The following is a 20503-nucleotide window of genomic DNA, read 5'->3' on the forward strand; positions in this document are numbered from 1 at the left end:
ATATTGGATGGATGATGGATGGATGGATATTGGATGGATGGATGGATATTGGATGGATGATGGATGGATGGATGATGGATGGATGGATGATGGATGGATGATGGATGGATGGATGATGGATGGATGATGGATGGATGATGGATGGATGGATGATGGATGGATGGATGATGGATGGATGGATGGATGGATGGATGATGGATGGATGGTTGGATATTGGATGGATGATGGATGGGTGGTTGGATGACTATAAGGGTGAGAGGATGAAAGGGTTAAATGGTCGGTGGGTGGATAAAATTAAAGATAGATAAGGAGCTAAATGACGGGTGGGTAAATCAGTGGATATTGTTGGTTGGATGTAGCAAGGTGGGCAGATGGACGCTGGGATAAACACACGTGGATAGATAAATGGATGGGTAGATGGATGGGTGGGTGGATGGACTGCAGATGTGAATGCATGGATGAGTGAGCTGCTGATGAATATATAGATGGGAAGATTGCTAAGTGGGTGGCTAGATGGGTAGGTGTGTGCGCGGGGGGGGCGGATGGGCAGGAGGGTGTGCAGATGAGAAGGAAGGTGAGTGAGTAGGTGTATGGATGGCTTTGTTCTAAATCTTCAAGCTAAGGTGATGTCTGGATCATGCCGGGATTTGTCATGACACCTAACAGGGAATAGCTGGCCATAGAAGCTTTGCCAAACTAATCTAGCCAGGAAATGCTTCCAGGAAGACACGGCACTCACCTGGGGCTACTCCACTGTAAGAAACTCCAGAGACACGGAGGAGGGGATTTCCCTCGTGGTCTTGGCCCTTCACCTTGAGATAAAAGCGCTCCTTTGGTACATGGAAGGGTGGCCCAGCCCACAGCTGGTGGGTGGAGCCATTGGAGAGAAACTGTGTGGGCAGAGTGAGGAGAGACTTCCCTGAGCTGTGTGAGAGTTCCACAGATTCAAGGTGACCAGGTGCCTGCAGGCCCGTAGAGTTGATCACCAGGGAGATGGGTACGCCTGCAAGGAGAGAGAGGGGATGAGCACTGGGCTCTGGGACTGTGAGCAGGACCAAGCCTTCTTGGCCCTCCTTCACCCACTCTGCATCCTCCCTGAGCGAGCTTAGGCTGTAGGTGGGATAATGAAGGACGAGCCCCCGTGACGCTGTCCGTGGTCCTGAAACAACCGCTGCCTCTCCACCCTGCCTGCATTAGCTGTATCCCCTGCTTCTAAACCCGGAAGCACAGACCTGGACCGAGCTTTCACCATTTTCCTTAGTTTATTTGGGAGTTGGGTCAGGCCTCTTCCCCTTTCAGTTACAATGGCTTTTAAAGAAACACCGAGTCTGCACATGAATGGAAGAATCTAAACGTGAGTTCCTGGGAAAGTCGAGTCTGTAAGCATGGGGTCGGGGGCTACATCATTCAGCCAGCAGTATGTAGAAGCCCCTCCAGGTCAATCACTGGTGTGTAGGAATGGTCTCCTGTAGTCAGCTCATGGCATGTGGTAGCTGCTTGCTCTAGTCCAGGCATCTAATGTTCAGTTAGCCACAGACTCCCCAAGTCCTAATATTCCCATCATAGAGCCTAAGGCCAAGCACTCATTAACATTCCCAGTTTCTTCCTCCGCCCTCTTCTTCATCCTACACATCCTCCTTGAAGTCCTGGTGATTAATCCAAAGCCTGGCAGACACACTGCAAGTGTTTCACCACTAAACTATATTCCTAGCCTTATTTTTTTTTAACTTTGTATGTGTCTCCTCCTTTTCACACAGTTAAAATGGCTTTTAAAGAATCATGAAGTCTGCATATGGCACAGAAGACTCTACATGTGAATTCCGGGGAAAGCCAAGCATGCATGCACACATACACACTACAGCACACGTGGTCAGAGAACAACCTGTGGGGGTTGGTTCTCTCCTTCCACAGGGTAGCTACCAGGGACTGAACTCGGGTTGTGAGGTCTTTATCCACTGAGCCATCTCTCTGGCCCACTTCTTTACTTTTTATTTTAAGTCATGGTCCTGCCAAGTTTCCCAGCAAGCCTTGAGTTTGCAATCCTCCTGACTTTGGGTCTTGGGTAGCTGGATTATAAGCCTGTGCCACTGGGTCTTGCTTAGAGTATCCTTTCTCAACTAGCTTGTTGGAAGGGCTTCAGTTTCTTTACTTTCCTTGCTTTATTTCTACAATGTAAATACCAAATGAAGCCCCAGGCTCATCACACGCCAGTGAGGGACCATGACCTCCAATTTCACATCCCCCCCCCATTCCAGCCTCCTCCATATGATCACCAAGACACTTTTGATAAGCAGGCAGCTCACTGGCACCTGCCCCTCCTCTGAATTAGCAGGGCGCAGACAAGATGTCTGAAGAAAAAGGATATAGCCATACAGGCTTCACTGAAGAAAAAATAAGAGAAAAGGTAAAATGTTCACCTTACCATGATGAGCACCTGCGTTCAACACCCAGAGGCCACTGGGAATAGTGGTGCCCACAATCCTAGTTCTGGGGAGGTAGAGCTAGACAGGTAGATTCCTAGTGCCCGAGGGACAGCTAAACTAGCCTACTTGATGAACTCGAGGCAGTGAAAGACCCGTTTCAAAAAAAAATTGATTGGGGCTGGAGAGATGGCTCAGAGGTTAAGAACAGTGGCTGCTCTTCCAGAGGTCCTGAGTTCAATTTCGAGCAACCACATGGTGGCTCACAGCCATCTATAATGAGATCTGGTGCCCTCTTCTGGCCTGCAGGCATACATGGAGGCAGAATGTTAAATACATAATAAATAAATCTTAAAAAAAAATTGATGGCTGGGGACTGGAGAGGGGACTTAGAAGTTAAGAGCTCAGGCTGCTCTTCCAGAGGACCCAGGTTTAATTCTCAGCACCCACATAGTAGCTCATAACTGCCTGTAACTCCAGTTCCAGAGAAACCGGTGTCTTCTTTTGGGTTCCGTGGGCACTGCATACACATGGTGCACATATATGCAGGCAAAACACCCATACAGATGAAATTTTAAAATAAAACAAATAAAAACAATTGGCGGCCAGTGCCTGAGGAATGACCTCAGAGGAAATCCTCTGACCTTCATACACACATGTGCACACATACACACATGTACCCAAACATACTTGAACACATATACACACAGGAAAATAAAAAAGGCAGGAGAAGCATGGCTCAGTAAAAAAAAAGGGGGGGGGGAATCTTCAGGACCGCTTTGGTGGCTGGAAGGATGCTGGGAAGGTAAATGTCACCTCCTGGGCTGATGGAGAGGAAGCTGGCTCAGAGTTGGTTTGTCACCCTGTGGTCTGGAACAATAGCTCAGCAGGACTCATTCGGCAGTCCCTGTGGCTCACAGGTAGCCTGCCTTGATCCTCCCACCACCTCCCAAAGCCATTACCTTCCTCAGAGCCCAGGGCAGGTACCTTGCAAAGGCCATTCGATGGTGTGGTTGAGGTCCAGAGAGGGCTGCATGGAGAAGCCGGCTCGGAAGTTGATGTTACTGATGCCTGATATTCTCACTGAGTGGCGGCCACTGCTGTACACCTAGAGCAGGTCCCCACCAACCCATGTCACCAGAGCATCAGGCCTCAGATGCCACTGGCCATGGTTAGTAAAGCTATAGCCTGTAGCTATAGCTTTCTAACCTTTGTAAACACATGGGCAAGGTACCTGCTCTCCAAAGACATAAAAGTCCGGTTGACCCACTCTCCTTCTGGAGGCTTCTCTTTCTGCTCTCTCCTAACTCCTGCAGACTCTGCCTGTTCTCCTGCTTATCTATCCTCCTACCACACCTTCCCTGGAGGCTCTGGTCTCAGATACAGGCAGATCTGGAGCATCAGGTGGTCAGCACAGTCTTCACCTGCAGCCGTCACCACAATGCCTCTCACAATGCCCCGCACCCCATAGTCTAGTCAATCATCAGGAGTTCCCGCTCCTCCAACAGGTCATGCTTGTCTCTTGCCTGGCTTCCAGCATCTTCCAGATACAACAGTCTCCTGTCAGCTCTGTCTCTCTTAGTTGTATCTCCCAAAGTCACCCTTGCTCCGTTTACCCTCCCTACCCAGGACAGGAGTCTGAGTCATGCGCCAGTTTCTTTCTTGGCCTTTCTGAATGTCATCCCAAAGTACTCCATGCCCTCACAACTGAAAATCAGGTTGTTCCTTGGCTTTTGACCCTGCACTCACTCCTATTGCTAGACCCACACCACTGCCCACACATCCCAGGCTCTCTGCCTGAAATTCCCCTGTTGGCGTGTCCCTACCTTGATGGCCCACAGCCCAGGGTGCTCAGGCTTAAAGGCTACGACCTTAGCTGAGTCCGGAATGTTGAGGAGTACATTGAGACCTTCATCTGTCTGCAGGACCCTTCCTGTGGAAGCATCAGGTGTCACCCAGTCTTCTCTCTTTTCCAAGGGTCCCCAGATTCCCCACCCTGTCTCCGGGACCCCACAGCCCACCAACACCAGCCTCAAGTGTCCTTGGGACTGACAAGAAGATTGCCATTGTTGTAAGTCCTCATTGGTCAGTTGCCACCAGCCTTCCAGCTTCTTCATCTGCAGGGACACCTCTCTGCTCCACTTGGCGTCCCCTCACTCCTCCCTAATTTCTGTATCCTTGAGTATGAGCCCCTTGCCACCATTGCCTCTTTGTAGGGTACGGGCGTATGTGCAGTATGTATCTGTGGGGTATGTATGCATGTGAGAGCATATATGCATTGCATATGTACATATGTAAGTTTCCTCCTCTCACCAAGTGGGAGCCAGGGATGGAATTCAGGTCTTCAGGATTGGCAGCACCTTCACCCACTGAATCATCTCACTGGCTCATTTTCTTTTTCTGGGACAGGGTCTCTAGCTACACTTGGAGCTCAACCATTGGCTGACCAGGGAGCTCAGGGACCCCTTGTCTCCACCCCTCAGTGCTGAAGTTAATGGTATGGCTGCCACACACAATTTTAACATGGGTGCTGAGTATCCAAACTCAGGTCCTCATGTTTGTGAGCTGACACTTAATTGACTGAGCCATTTCTCCAACCCCCTCCTCCCGTGGCCTCTTTTCATCTCATCCTGGGCTTCCAGCTCGGTCTTGGATCCAAAGAGGGGGTTAGGCCAGGAGCACCTACCCAGTGGATCCCGGACTTCGATCTCAGGCCCTGGCCCGCTCAGTGAGATGGTGACCTCCTTCAGGCTGGGGTCAAAAGGGATTCTCCACGTGTGCTCCCCTTCCTCCTCATGGTCTGCAGATAGCAGGTGTACTTTGGAGGCCTGGATTGCTGACTCCACCCACTTTAGCACCTAAGAAAGGTACAGAAGTTGAACTAGGGGGTGTGCCCAGGCTTTGACATGTCTGGTCACCTAATACAGCTCTAACCAGCTTCTGCTATATGCAAAATCCACGCACTCCCTGTGGATTTGGGGGTAACAATCTGTTCAGTGTCCAAGGCCACGGATCGCCACTGTCCTACACTAGGCCTGATTGGCTCTTCTCCCCTCTTGGCATGCATGGCTCCAAACGAAGCCTGTATATTGACACAGGTGACTCAGAGCTGAGAGGTGCAGGCACAGACTTTCTTCTTCTTCTTCTTCTTCTTCTTCTTCTTCTTCTTCTTCTTCTTCTTCTTCTTCTTCTTCTTCTTCTTCCTCTTCTTCTTTTTCTTTTCCTCCTCCTCCTCCTCCTCCTCCTCCTCCTCTTTTTTCTCCTTCTCCTTCTATTAAAATTTTTTATTTATTTTACAGACCAACTTCAGTTTCCCCTCCCTCCTCTCTTCCTTCCCCCTGCCACTCCTCCTCTGTTCAGAAAGGGGCAGCCTCCCATGGGAGTCAACAAACTATGGTATATCTCATCGAGGCAAGACCAAGCTCCTCCCCCTGCATCAAAGCTGGGAGAGGCATCCCTGCATGGGGAATAGGTTCCAAAAGCCAAACAGGCTTCTGGAGGACAGGCTTCTGCCTCTCATCTGTAACCCCCACGAGGAAGCTGCTGGTGCACACTGGGCAGCTAGGTATGGAATCTCCATGCTGTGTGGTTCCTGGAGCTACAGGCTCCTCACAAGTTGCAGATCATATAACCAGGATAAACCCTTAGTCGATCAAATATGCTAAGCTAAAAATCTGCAGTGTGTGACTGGGAGTCACTGTGGGGAGCGCTTGCCTAGGGTGCAGGAAGCTCTGAGTTTGATCCCTAGCACTGAAAAAAATTTCCTTGTACTACACCAATTCAAGGAAAAACACTGAATGTAACTTCTGCGTTCAACAGGAATGATGTTCAGAGGCCAAAGCGTCCTTCTCGAGGACCGTTTTGGAAAAATGCCATCTGCTAAATGTGGAAGGAATGATGCAATTAGGAAACCATCATCTTACAACTACTAATGAAATAATTGTTTCAGGCAAGGATCTTCTTTGGATGTTAAAAGCAAAGAGTGTAAGATTGATGGAGACTAAATATCCACACAGAGCCAGGGTGTCACCCCACAGTCACTGAAGTCAGTGTGGGGTGTGGAGACATGGCCTCGCCATACACGGCTGCCTGCCACCATTGTAACCAGTGACACAATTTGTCATCGGCTACAGAAAGACCAGCTGTTTGTCTCTTGAAGACATCCATCAGGAAGAAGTCACAACACCAACCCCAAGACACCCCTCCACACACACCAACCACCACCTACCCAGACCTTGGGACAAAGTCAGGGCAGCAGTAAAAAGCCAGGAGAGATGTGGGTGACACCATGGGACAGACTAGAATTTAGAACATGAGACAGAGCCTCTTCAACCGGTGTCACAAAAAGGCGTGGATGGCTCCAGATTCGAGAGGACGTAATAGTCACGAGAACCAAGAGGGGCAGGCAGCAATAATTAAAACCAGAGAAACATCGAGAGGGGCTGGGAAGATGACTTGGCAGATAAATCACTATGCAAGCATAAGGACCAGTGTTCAGATGGCAGGCACCCAGATAAAAAGCTGAGTGGGCGTGGCAGCCCACCTGCCATCCTGGATCCCTAGACCAAGCTGGCTAGCTAGACTAGCCCAACCTGGGAATTTTCAGCATGGTCAGAGAGAGACCCTGCATCAATAAACACAGTGGAGAGTGGCGAAGTACATACGTGATGTCAATTCATCCTGCCACGTGCACATCATATGTGCCCTCGAATGTACATACACATGCATGCAAAAGAAAAGATATTTTTAAAAAAAAGATGTTTTGAAATCAAATGGGGGGAAATCAAGCAAGGATTTGATATGAGATCACAGTAATAAAGTTCATTAACTCTATCAGAACAATCTAGGCTATGGGGTACTGTGGGGGACTGACAGTAAGCTTCAAGTGAGAAGCATTTCACAGCACACATGAGACGCTGGGTTCCAATCACAGCAGCCAAAATAAAAAATAATTAACTATAAATTACTTATGGATTAAGTCTCATGAGCCAGCAGAATCCAGAGAGATAAGGAAGGGAGAAATGCAAGCAAGTGCTGAATTGCTGGTGGCTGTGAAACTTAAGGGAGGTCATTTGCTTGATTTTTGAGACAGGGTCTGGGTAGCCCTAGCTGGTCTAGAATTTATTGTGTAGACCAGGTTGGCCCCATACTCACAGAGATCTACTCCCTTTATCTCCAAGTACTAGGATTAAAGGCCTGTGCTATCATGACCTGCCATTCATAGCAATTTTAAAATATAAAAGTCATTTTATTTTTAAATTTTGTTTATTTATTTGTTTGTTGGTTGGTTTTTGAAACAGGCTTTCTCTGGGTAACATCCCTGCCTGTCCTGGAAGTCACTTAGATCAGGTTGACCTTGAACTCCCAGAGATTTGCCTACCTCTGCCTCCAGTTTGCTACCACACCTAGCTTGAAAGCCATTTAAAAATGCTAATGATGTGATGAGTCTATCACACACCTGGGCGTGATGTCTGCCAATGTCAGTTGACTATAAATGCCTTCCTGGACCGCTGCCTGAAGGAGAAAAAAAGCTCTGTGATTGATTAGCAATGTCTGCCACAGATCTGAGACTGGAAAATAGTGGCTGGTGTGCTACCTGAAGGCCTTTCTGGCCCTAACTGGCAATTCTGTTCTGCCTACTGTGTAGCCTTCACAGAAGGGAAGGGACGTGGAAGATCTGCCTGAGATTTTGGGGATGAGTGTGTTTTACAGAGACTGAGTTCAAGCATGTGCCTTGAGACCTCAGTTATCACAGGATAAGAATTCAGCATTTCCCCTTCTTCCCATATTTGGAGCGGCTTCATTCTCCTGCCTTTGTCTGGTGTTCTGGGAAATGTGTCTCTTGAAAAGGCTCAACCTGTCTTGGCTGCTGGACTAGCACAGGGTTCCTTGTCTAAGTGGGGGAGGAAGGAAGACAGCGCCAAAAGATCAGCGAAGTCAGGATGAGACAGCCAGATGTTGAAGGAGCAACTCCGTGCCCACTGCCTGTTCCTCAGGTCACACCGTAGGGGCAGAGGATGTCAACCCCGAAAAGCTGTCCCAGGCAGCAAGCACCCAGACAAGTTGCATCAGCTACTATTCTGCCAGGGCTACTGCAAGCTGCTCTAGAATGTTCTGGGTGGAGAGAAGATGCCCAGCAATTCAGGCTACCAAGCCACAAAGAGGCCTGGGACATGGACGGCACCCTAATGACCCCAGTATGAGGCAGCTTGCCTAGGGTTGAGGGGGTGTGACTCCCGTGTTCACAGCAAATGCAGACCACCTTGTAGGGCCAGACGGAGGGTCAAGGCCTTCTGGACCTAGTCATGCTCCCAGGGCTCCAGAGCGGAATCGGGGAGTCTTCCGAGCAGAACGCCTTCATTAAGCAAGCACAGTGTTTATTTGGCGAGTATGATGGCTTCCAGATGTCTGTGGGGTGGGGCCTGGGAGTCAGCCATGTGCTGGCCTGAGGTTGGGTGCTGATGGAGAAGGAAGGAAAGAATCTGGCCTTGTTACACTCTGCCAGATGACTGCTTCTGGGCCCTTCATGGCTGATAAATCATCCCAGAGGCACTGCCAGGGCGCTTAACAGCCAGGACAGCTGAAGAAGCTGAGGGGCTAGGAAGAGGAATGGGGCTCACAGCTACAGATGGGGAAACTGAGGCTTCGGCCTGGAGTCACAGGAGCACCCACCCAGCCCCAAGGCTCTGCCTCTTGACAGTTGTGTATCCCAGATTCTCTACCCAGCTCTACCCTGCTGAGGACACTCTTAAGAGTGTACCCCTATTCTTCAAGGGGCTTTAGTGGAGTAGGGGAAGGGAGAAACCTCCATCCCCACCCAGAAGCCTGGGGGAGTTCAGCTATGGTCACCTGTGCCCAAGACCATGCCCAGCACTCTCTGTTCACCCTGGATACCACTCCATCAGCGCTACCAAGTGCAAGGGAGAGAGCAGATAGTATCCTACTGCATGGGGCTAAGGACAGGACTTAAGGTCTCCTGAAGGTGACAGACCTGTGATCTGCTACAACCCTTGTCTTGCCCCAGCAGCCCAGGTCTCAACCTCTCCACTCCCCTGAATGCTGCTGAGAAGGGTTGGGGATGAGCTCATCGCTGGCCCCTCCTGCTCCACCCGTCAGAACCACTTCCTCCCTCCCACTGTTGTAGAAAGCAAGCCACCTCTCGTATCAGGGACTTGCAGAATCTGGGTCATTTGTCAGGTGTAGTTGCTGCTGCCAAACAAGAGATGTGTCTCAACCCACAGAGCAGGCTAAGGTGAAGAGCAGGTTGTGGGGAGAGGGGGACGACCAGTGAGCCATGGGGTGGGGGAAGCTTAGGGCTCTCCTGGGAATCACAGGGTGATTCCCAGGCAAGACAATGGGGTGCATCCAGCTCTTCTGTCCCTTTATGTTCCCTGTCATCTTCCTGCATCATCATCACCTGTAGGAGAATGAGGGCTGGGCAAAGCCTATGATGCCACACACAGGATGTCATGGTCCTACCCAAAGCTTGACTTTAAGAAATGCCCACCTTGGGCTCAGTAGCTAATCGTGCATGATGTGCATGTTTGAGAACCTGTGTTCAGACTCTGGGAACCACACAAAGCCGGGAGCATGAGCACATGCCTGTAACCCAGCTCAGTGTGGGAGGTGCGCAGACACGCAAGCCCAGCTGCCCTGCTTAGTTTCGCTTTAGTGAAATATCGTGACCCAGAAAGTCAAGTGAGAGCAACTAGGGAAGCTGCCCAGGGCTGACCCCAGTCTCCAGATGCGCAAATTCACACCTGGATACACATAGTCACATACACCAACACCCTAGGACAAACCCAGTGTCACAGTGCTTGTCTCCACTTATGGTCACCCACTGTGCCAGGATGATCAGAGTCCTAAGTTGCCTTGCCGGTGCAGAGATTCTTCGATCCTGCCCCCGTATACTGTGGAATAAACCCAAAAAGGGGGCTCCTTCAGCCTGGGAGGCCAAGTTTACAACCAGAACACGCCAAGTGCCCCAGGACAGAGATCCTCTTGTTAGGATTGGCTGCATACTCCTTGACAGTGCATACAGCAGGTGCTTAATAAATAACCACAATGGAGTGTGCAGCATATATCGATCTTGCTGCCTAGAGAGTATGTTGTTTGCTTCATATGCCTCCTCAGGAATCTGAAAGACTTCTCCCAGCCAGCCCCACTGGACTGGCTTCCCTGGGGAATAACCAGAGCCTTGGCTGTCCCAGCCACTTTCCCAGGCTTTCTAAGTGTCTGAGCGCATCTAGAAAGATCCAGATCCAAGTCATGAAGCTCTCCATGCCCAGGAGCATCCGTGCCATCATGCGAAGCCCAACCCAGCTGTCAGGGGTCCTACCAAGTGAGACTACCACAGTAAAGAGCTGATGGGCTCGCCTGGGGTGCCTGGAGACGGGGCCCTGGCAAGCTGTCCTGAGCAACTTGCCTTGCCTCTGTCTAGGTTGTCTCTGGAAGGGAGGAAGTGTCTCCCCTAAAAGCAGGGATGAAGCTGTCCCTCCACTCTGAAGTGCCTCCCGCCCTCACGTGGGGCCGGGTGCCAGGAGAGGCTGACGAGCCAGCAACGAAAGCCTGTTGTGTCACAGAGATGCATAAACGCCATCTGTCAACAGGGAGCCGAGGCACGCTAATCTAAACACGGCCCCAGAGACCAATCCTCTCAGTTCATAAATACACAGCTCGCAAAACCCATCCTGGAGGCCACTGGCTGCCTCCGAGATACCTCCCTTCCCAGAGCAGCAGGCACAGGATCCCAAGCGCTCTGTCCCCAGTTACTTCCCGGTGGCACCCGTTACCCCTCTTGAGTGTCTGCCTGAAGTGCCCTGCACGGCCCAGTCCTGAGAGCACTCAGTCTAGTAGCATTGAATAATAACCCAAGCACAAAATGACAATTATGTACAGCAGCACCGCGTGAGTGGGAAGGGGTGTGGAAAGAGATTTGACCTCGGCAGGGAGGGGAGGCTGGTTTCCTGGGAAGGTGCATCTATCCTGGGCTGAGGAGCTGAGAAACGGAAGCTTGAACAAAAGCCCTGGGGCCAGAAGAGCAGGAGAGAGGCTGGCTGGGCTCTGAGGGGTGGGCAAGAGGAAACACAGGCAGAGGTTCTGGGCAGGGGACAACAGGAGGGACATACAGGTCGGATTTGGTGTAGTGTCCTGTGTTATGCAGGGGTCCTTCCGTACAGGCTCAGGAAACCTGGGCGTCAGTATTGAGCAACACTTCTCGCTCTGCCCTGTGACTCCATGACCACGATTTGAAATCAGCTAACACTGGAGGATTCGCAGCACTGAGCCAGGCTTTTTGGTTCAGCCAGAGAGGGTGGCTCAGGCCTGTGCTGCTGAGAAGGATGGACACAGGAGAGGGAAGAGAGCTTTGAAGAGGAGACAGCTGTCATTTGGCCAGGGAGCAGGACAGGAACACAGAAACCTGGTGTCCTCTGGGCTTAGTGAATCTGGAAGTCAAACCCTAACGGAGTTAAAGCAAATCTCCAGGATCTCAGACCCAATCTGAGGTTCTCGTGCCCCAGATTCTGGGACAGTCTGAACCAACCTTACAGTCACACCAGATTGTGTCAAATTCTGGCTCTGCTGTGGGACACAGGCAGCACCCCAGGTGCTGCTCCAAGTCTCAGGCTCTATTTCAGAGTGCTCCCCCAGAGTGCCTGGGGGCTCGGACACTCAATGAGATGATGCAGAGCCTGGAGGTGGGCACTCAGGACCCCCCAGTGACAACCGCCAGGCAAAGCTCATGTGTACATCACCAAGCAAGACCCAACACCCTCACCCACGGGGCAGCGGGCTCAGAAGAAACAGTCTGTAACGGCTCACCTCTGCCACCTGCTGCTTGTCCAGCTGGAACACCTGTCCGGAGCTGGTGGACGCAATCTCCTCGTAGGCCAAGTAGCCAGGATGGGTGCGGTCACCACAGTCCCCCGTCAGCACAAAGACCACCTGGAAGACGGGCAAATGAGCCTGGGCTTCCTACTGTACAGGGGAGGCAGGAACCTGACCATGGGAGACATGGGAGTGATGACAGTGTCCTGTGGGTGGGGACCAGGAGCTGACACAGGGCCCAGTGCTCACACAGCCACTGACACAGCAGGTGTCTCATGTGACAGAAAAGGGACAGGAGTAGACTCCTCTTGGAGCGGCCCCTGGGGGCTACTGTGAGGAAAGCCCTGAAGAACTCTAGAATATTCTAGACCAGAGAGCAGTGATGTCATCCTAAACTTGGAGGTTTTCCCCAAGAGCAGACTGACCCTGCTCCCCTCCCCCAGCCACTGGTACAAAAGCAAGAGGCAGAAGCCCCAACCTGTCTTCTGAGCCCTGACACAAGAACAAGGGGACATGAGCTGCAAGGACTAGGGCCGAGGATGAGGGTAGGAGAAGCATTGCCCAGACTCTGGTGGGCTATGGAAGGAGGAAGGGGTGGGGTCTGCACCAAGCACAAGCCTCACCAGGAGGTGAGAGCCCACAGGCCCAGAGCTGCAGCCTCGCCTTTAGAGAGGCACTGCTGAGACCGGATGGCAGGGCTGGGCTCTGGAGCTGCAGGAGGGTAGCCTGCCTGCTCTCCGCCCTCACACTCTCTCCTCTGGCCTCCTGCACGGCTGCCCATCCCATCCCGTCCCTAAAGCTGGGCTTTCACCTGTGACTGCTTCAGCTGCAGGAGCTGCAGAAGCTCGTTCTTCTTGTGGTAATCCTTGGCACGTGCATCAGAGAAGACATAGATGAAGGACCCAGGGTTGGCAACCTCCACGGCAGCCTTGATGGCACCCACGCTCATCTCTGGGCAGTCACCGCCTCCCTGGAGGGTTGAAGTGCATCAGCTGCTGCCACCTACCCCGTCTACAAACGTCTAAGATGGGTGGGAGTCGGGAATCGCCTCAGACCACCTCAGTGTGGCTCGCCGGGTCAGGCTGTGGTCTCTGTCCCTCCCAGCACCTGCCCTGTTGTGACTTTAGACGAGTGACATGAGTGAGTGACAGCCCCACCCTGTAGAAGGTATGGAATCTGGGGGTAGAGCAGTCAAGGCATGGGCAAGCCTTATACGAGTGTGCAAATGTGTGGCGTTGGTATATGTGTTCTTGTGTGTGCATGAGGGTGTGGGGATGTTCATAGACATGCATGCAGTGTGTGTGGAGGCCACAGGCCAATGTCGCCCACCCTCTTCTAACCCTTCCTTGTGTTCTCAGACACATCTCTGGCTGAATACGGAGCTCGCTGATTCTGTGCGATCCTGTCTGTGCTTCCGCGTGCTGAGATTACGAGCGTCAGCAACCACACCCAGCTTTTCACATTGGTGCTGGGGATCTGAGATCAGATTTTCGTGTTTGTATGGCCGGCATTTCACAGAATGAGCACGCGCACACACACACACACACACACACACACACACACACACACACACACGTGCGCACACGAGCATTTTACCACCACGTGACAGGGAAAGCTGAATGGGAGCAACTGCGGACAGGCTCAGAAAGACCTGTGCCAGCGAAGGTTTTAGGGGTAAAGACTGGAGTGGAGCAGGGCCAGGCAAGGAGAAAGACCCTCTCTGTCACCTGCCCTGGCATCAGGCCCTCAAGGAGGGAGACACATTCTACTCACACCCTCCCTGCCCAGCAGCGCCCGGAGCTATTGTGGGGTGAGAACACACGCTGTTTAAAGCCCAGTCTGCTGCAGCTGCCAACCCCACAACTCAACCTTCTTAGCTCACGTTCACCCCAGAAGGACATCCTCAGCCCCTAGTGTTCTTGATCCTGCTCCAGGCTACGGAGGACCCAGCTATCTATGGAGTCCCTGTTCTCAAGAAGCTGGTGGCCTCAGCGGTCATGAAAAGGACAGATGCTGGACACGGATGTGTTGTGAGGTAAAGACATTCAGGTGGCCGAGGACACATGACCTAGGCTCAGACCTGGCTTAGGGGTCTGAACTGAGCTGTTCCTCAGGCCCCCACACAAACCCTCAATGGAGCAGTCTCTCCCCTTCACTCATTCATAAAACGGCACCACTACCAGGGCTCTGTGAGGTGTTCGTTCCATAGGATGAGGAGAGGAGCCCAAGAGGTACAGACTTCCAGAACCAACCCGAGGTGTGGGCTATGGGTTGAGGGAGAGGCAAGGCAGGGAAGGAGGAGGACACTCCTTGGCTCTGCCATGGAAGAGGAAGAAAAATAAAGATGGCGGGCAGCCCACCTGAACATAGAGTTCCCGCAGTTCTCTCTGGAATACCACTGGGTCTGCTGTGAGGGTCACTGGGCCGATATCTGTGGGAAGAGACACAGGTGGGTTTCACAGAGCACAAAAGGACCACGGGCAAATCCATTCCCCATTTCAAAAGTGGTCCCAAGCCTCCTCTAGGAAATCCCCACTCTGCCATCTCGCCCATTCCTACTCCCGAAAGGAAAGGGATGCTGGGAGAAGCAAAGAGAACAGGAAACAGCTCCTCCATTCTGGAACGCACAGCAAGCAGCCAACCCCAGGACAAGCAGTAAGCTCGCTCGATGCTCCCCAGAAAGTCCGTCTCTCTGGGGAAAGCTGCAGATCCACACACTGGCTCTGGGAGGGGATGTGGAGCAGGGGGATGCCCCTCCAAGGCTGATGGAACTTCAGGAGAGAACACGAGCTTCTTGGTTGAGTGATGAGTCTAGTAACTAAAAAGAAACTTACAGGCAGGCAGCAGATACGATGTGGACAGTATGCAAAACGTAAGACTCACTTCCTGGGGAGGGCAGAGGATGGTGGTGTGAGGCTCCATCCTTCTGCTCAGGATGGTAAGATGTCTAAAACTAGGGAGTGGTTTCTAGAATTTTCTTGACTCTTGGTGGGTTGTTGGGAACTGAAGCATGGAAAGCGAAGCTGTCGATAATGGGGACCACTGTAACCAGTTCCCAAACTCAGCAAGGAAACAGATAAACTACCAGGTATGAGTGTGGGTGAGTCTCACATGAAGAAGCATGAGAAAGAAGCCAAACTCGGGAGTGTGTCAGAACAGAAGCTGCCCGTGTGGGAGAGGAGCCTGGAAAAGGCAGAGGGATCGGCTATGGGGACGGCCGTGGTCTAGACCCTGAGAGGAGTGTGGGTTCTAAGGTGCATCACCCCTTGAGAGCGCACAGCTGAGATTCATGCATTCTTTATCTGTGGATTTGGAAGTCATGCTTGTGCAGGGACATTTTGTTCCCTGAACCATTGCCCAGACCCTGGTTGTTTCTGTGCCAGATAATAGTCTAGGCTATTTAAAATACAGACATTAAAAAAATAAAATACAGATAGACACAGACAGACAGATGATAGATAGGTAGCTAAATAGATGATAGGTAGATAGGAAGATAGGTAGATGATAGAAAGGAAGAGAGAGAGATAAATAGGTAGATAGGTAGATAGACTGATGATAGATAATGAATAGATGCGTGGATGCATGGTTGGATAGACAGACAGCAGATGAATGGAGAGATGGATGATGGACGGGTAAATAGAGAAAGAGGTGATGGGTCAAGGATGATCACCCTCCCTTCCTTGGTTTGGTTTTTCCTTTGGTATACATGGCAAGATTGAATGTCAGTCACCACTCAAACCTCCTCTTCTGATTTTCTTTTTCTTTGAATGTTTTATGTCTTTGGTTTTTAAAAATAATGTTCTCTTTTTGCCTTTGTTTCTGTGTATGGTATGCATGCATGTGTAAGCATGCTCACCTGTGTGTGGTTATTCATTTGTATACATGTATGTGGAGGTCAGAAGCTGGCATTAGGTGGCTTCCTCAATTGCTCTCTGCATTATATATTGAGGTAAGATCTCTGTAGAACTCAGAGCTCCCCTATGCAGCTCGCCTAGCCAGATGGCTCCAGGAATCCCTCTGTTTCCTGAGTCTTGGGATTGCAGGTGGGCTGCCACTCACCTGGCCTTTACCTTGGTGCTGGGAACCCGAGTTCCAGCCCTCACACTACATAGCACGCACTTTCTCAGTGCTATGTGTGGCATCTTCTCAGTCCACTTAAAGACATTATTATTTATGTGTATGTACGCTCTGTGTGTGTGTGCGTGTGTGTGTGTGTGTGTGTGTGTGTGTGTGTGTCACATGTGCAGGTGCCTGCAGAAGCCAGAAGAGGGTCTCAGATCCCCTAGAGCTGGAATTACAGACAGCTGTGAGCCACCATGTGGTGCTGGGAGTCAAGCCTGGTTCCTCTGCAAGAGCATCCTGTGCGCGTAACCACTGTGTTGCTCCGGTCCCAGTTGTTTGTAACCACTGTTCTGGAACAAGATTATAATAACCTGGGCAGCCCTGGGTGGGAGGGTGAGCATCCTGGATCCAACATCTAAGGCTCAGCTTCCTACCACCCAGGTTCTGGGAAAGTCTATCCTGTGAGAGAGGGTGTCTGTGGTGATTTGAAAAAAAAAAATGCCCCCCAAAGGGAGTGGCACTATTAGAAGGGGTGGCCTTGTGGGATAGGTGTGTTTTTATTGTAGGAAGTGTCACTATGGAGGCAGACACTGAGGTCTCATATATGCTCAATATACCGCCCACTGAGACAGCCCACTTCCTGTTGCCTGAAAGACGTAGAGTTCTCAGCTCCTTCTCCAGAACCGTGCCTGCCTGCATGCCACCATGTCCCACCACGATGATAATGGACTGAACCTGCAAACTGTAAGCCAGCTCCCCCAATTAAATGTTTTCCTTTATAAGAGTTGCTATGGTCATGGTGTCTCTTCACAGAAATAGAAACCCTAAGTTGTCAGTCTCCCTTGGGAGACCAAGTCACCCCAAAGCAGCTGCCTCTTGTCTGGCCTCCTCTTGCCCCAGAGAGCAAACATCTGGATACGACTAGGAAGGGGCTGAGTTCTCAGAGCTCACCCACAAGCTGCTTGTGGGAGGGGCAGAGAAGCATGGCACCCATCATCAGGGAAGACTGCCTGTGGAGACCAGGCAGGCTGGCCGCTCCCACACCGTTTCCAGCAGGACACTGAGTACAGGGCCAAACAGAGCAGGGTGTCAAGTTGTCACTCTGAGAGTTACGTGTGTGTGTGTGTGTGTGTGTGTGTGTGTGGTGTGTGTATGTGTATGTGTGTGTGTGGTGTGTGTGTGTGTGTGTGGTGTGGTGTGGTGGGTTACTGGGTCCCTCTTTCTCCCTAACAGCTGGTTCTAGACAAAAAACAAATCCCAATGGTGTCCCTTCCTGACACAGTGGGCCTCAGGTGAGGCTGCTACTGCTGCTTTGTGCTAATTCATTTTCCTGATGCTGTCACAGAATCCCTGACACTACTTGATTTTAAAAAAAAAAAAAAAAAAAAAAAAAAAAGGTTGTTTCCTGCTCACAGTTCCGAAGGGTAACAGGCCCAATACAGCACCTGCTGGGAGCTCTGGGAGTCACATACGGCAGAAGTGGAAGTGAGCAGGCGGGAGAGCATGAGGGTAGGCTCATCCCAGGAGAACTCAGCCCAGAAAAAAACACTACCAACCCATTCCTGAGAGTGCAGCCTCATGACCTAAACCCTCCCTTGGGCTCCACATTACCACATGGAAAATTCAAGCTTCCATAAATCAGCTTTGGGGTGGGACAGGCTGTGGCAGTCATGTTGACAGGCATGAATCTATTGTTGTTAGAGGTGGAATTTTTTTTTGAGACAAAGTCTCATGTAGCCCAGGCTACCCTTGAACTCTTTATATAGCCACTAAGGATCTTGGATTCCTGACCCTGCTGTTTCCACCTCCTGAGCTGCTGGGATACAGGTGCACACCATCTCACTCAGCTCTTTCAGGGCGGGGTGGAACTCAAGACCTTGTGAATGCTGGGTAACACCCTACACACTGTCCCACATCCCTAGCACAATAAAACCTACTGGAGTCCAGGGAGTGACCTGAGCAAGGAATTATGAGCAGGCATCAGTAGAGATGGGGCTGGGATCTGGGTCATTCTGACCCCAGCTCCAGGCTGTCAAGCAGGCTAGAGGCTGCAGATGCTCTGTGCTCACTTGCTGGGCCTCATTGCTCCTGGAGAGGAGGGAGGTTCGTGACTGATGAAGGACATTTGCCAAACAGCTGGGCAGAGGTAGCGTGCAGCTCCTTAAAGCTGGGCACGCTGGCCGTGGGAATGATTAAGCCTGGGACCGTGACTCCCTCAACCATTCTGCCTACGAGTTCCAGAAGCCTGGCCCAGGCTCACCCTCTGCAGCAAACTCAGAATTCTCTGGTATATGTAGAACATGCAGGGTTGGGATAGTCCAGGTGCTTTAGCAGCCCCTTGTCTGGCCCTGTAAGTCCCCGTGGGAATAGTCAGGCTGTGGCTGGGCCCTCAGAGTTCATCTGTAACAATCTCTCATCCTCTTATCGAGGACTCTTTCCAGATCTTTCCTCCCCCAGAGTCAAGCAGCATTTGAGTCTGTAGCGAGTTCTCAACACACACACACACACACACACACACACACACACACACACACACCTCCCCCAATAACCTCAACAGAACTCCCTACCCCCTACCCTGCCACCATCATGCCCACCCTCTCCAGAACTCAGTTGTCCCATCCCAAAGAGGCAGGAGCTGGAGAATGTGGCAAGTAGGTTGCTGGGATTCCATTTTCTGAGCCTGAGCCAAGATGACACCCTGTTTGCAGCTACCCCTAATGACAGACTTGATGAGACAAGACCACCAAACTGATGGCACTACCCAAAGAGCAAAAATGGTCCCAGAGCCTCCTCCACCCCGCAGGAGTCCAGAAGCTCCTCAGAGGCCCCTGTGAGGGCTTCTTTTCTTGACTACTCAGTGGGTCTTGGCTCCGTCTGCTGCTGTTCATTCGATGTGTGCTGGACCACGGTCCTGCTGGCCTGAGAGCTTCTACTTCTGTTATCCCTCTCCCCAGGATGCTGTTCCCAGTCCTGCCTGATCCTTCTCCACCCAACGGCACCTCAATTCAGCAATGTCATTGCAGGACTGACTGCCATGACTCACACCAGGAGTGTGTCACTCTGGGCTTTTCTGACTGCACTGAAGACCATGGCAAACTGGCATCTGCCTGGCCAGAGGTAATCCTTCTAACCTTAGAGAGTAAGGTTAACCCTTGGAGGCTGGCCTGATCCCACCCCAGCCCCTCTGGGGGCCTCCACCATCAGGCCCATCACCCCTTTCCACTGGCACATACCTCCCAGGTACCCAGCCCCCACCCCTTCTCCCTCTATCCCCTCCCAACTTCTCGCCCCTGAAAAGACTCAGGCCTGGAAAACCCCTTGACAAGGAACTGTCTGGCCCACTCCTGGCTGCTGACGTGACATGAACCAGTCTAGTCCTCGGGATGCATTCAGGATTCGCTTTCCCAGTACATGACTCTGCGTCAGGATGACAGGAGCCGGCCTGAACCGGCCTGATGTAGCTGATGCCCAACAGGTGCCCGGATGGCTAGTCTTCCGGAGAGGGAGCTGGAACTAAACTAGACTGAGGGAGTGAGGACCCCCTGGCTAAGGTGGGGGGAACCCGTGGGCTAAAGGAATGAGGACCCTCCTGCTGCTATAGGGGTGAGAACCCAAAGCTAAGGGAGTGGCCCCTGTGCTAAGCATGGAAAAGACCTCCAGCCTAAGGGAAGAAAACCCCAGGCAGAGGGGGGGACTCCTGGGTTAAGGTGTAAAACCTTTGTGTTAAAGGAGGGAAGATGGTCAGAATGAGGGCCTGAAGCTCCTCAGGCTGGGGAGGTAATCACAAAATCAGGGTGGTAAAGACCCCCACTTACACATATATGCCCCATAGCTCCCATGCATGCTAAAAAAACTGCCCCAACCATGAGCAGTTCTGAAGACAGCAGCATGAGTTCAGTGTAGCCATCCAAACCTCTTCACCAAGGGATGGCAGCATCCCCAGAGACCTAAAGACAGGGGAGACTCTGGAAGGTTCTAAATTAGCCAACAATCAGACATGTGCAAATTAGCACAACACCGCATATCATCTACCAACTTAGCCCAAAGTCCTATAGCAGGCCAGATGTGATAAACACAGTCCCAGGGCCGGGTGGTGGCGGCGCACGCCTTTAATCCCAGCACTCGGGAGGCAGAGGCAGGCGGATCTCTGTGAGTTTGAGACCAGCCTGGTCTACAAGAGCTAGTTCCAGGAC

At 51.6% G+C, this 20503-nt stretch overlaps 1 protein-coding gene across 1 annotated transcript in view; it reads right to left on the reverse strand.

Annotated features, from left to right (window-relative positions):
* Hmcn2 (hemicentin 2) overlaps positions 1 to 20503 on the reverse strand; it is a 155259-nt gene that overhangs the window by 120799 nt on the left and 13957 nt on the right. Inside the window, exons 2-8 of the mRNA XM_013355724.1 lie at positions 14609 to 14679; positions 13060 to 13218; positions 12243 to 12365; positions 5107 to 5278; positions 4247 to 4353; positions 3408 to 3528; positions 740 to 1003 (exon numbers count right to left, since the gene is read on the reverse strand). Of these exons, the coding sequence (XP_013211178.1) occupies positions 740 to 1003; positions 3408 to 3528; positions 4247 to 4353; positions 5107 to 5278; positions 12243 to 12365; positions 13060 to 13218; positions 14609 to 14679 (1017 nt within the window). The remainder of the gene's footprint in view (positions 1 to 739; positions 1004 to 3407; positions 3529 to 4246; positions 4354 to 5106; positions 5279 to 12242; positions 12366 to 13059; positions 13219 to 14608; positions 14680 to 20503) is intronic.

This window comes from Microtus ochrogaster, chromosome 4 (assembly GCF_000317375.1).
Source record: "Microtus ochrogaster isolate Prairie Vole_2 chromosome 4, MicOch1.0, whole genome shotgun sequence".
NCBI lineage: Eukaryota > Metazoa > Chordata > Mammalia > Rodentia > Cricetidae > Microtus > Microtus ochrogaster.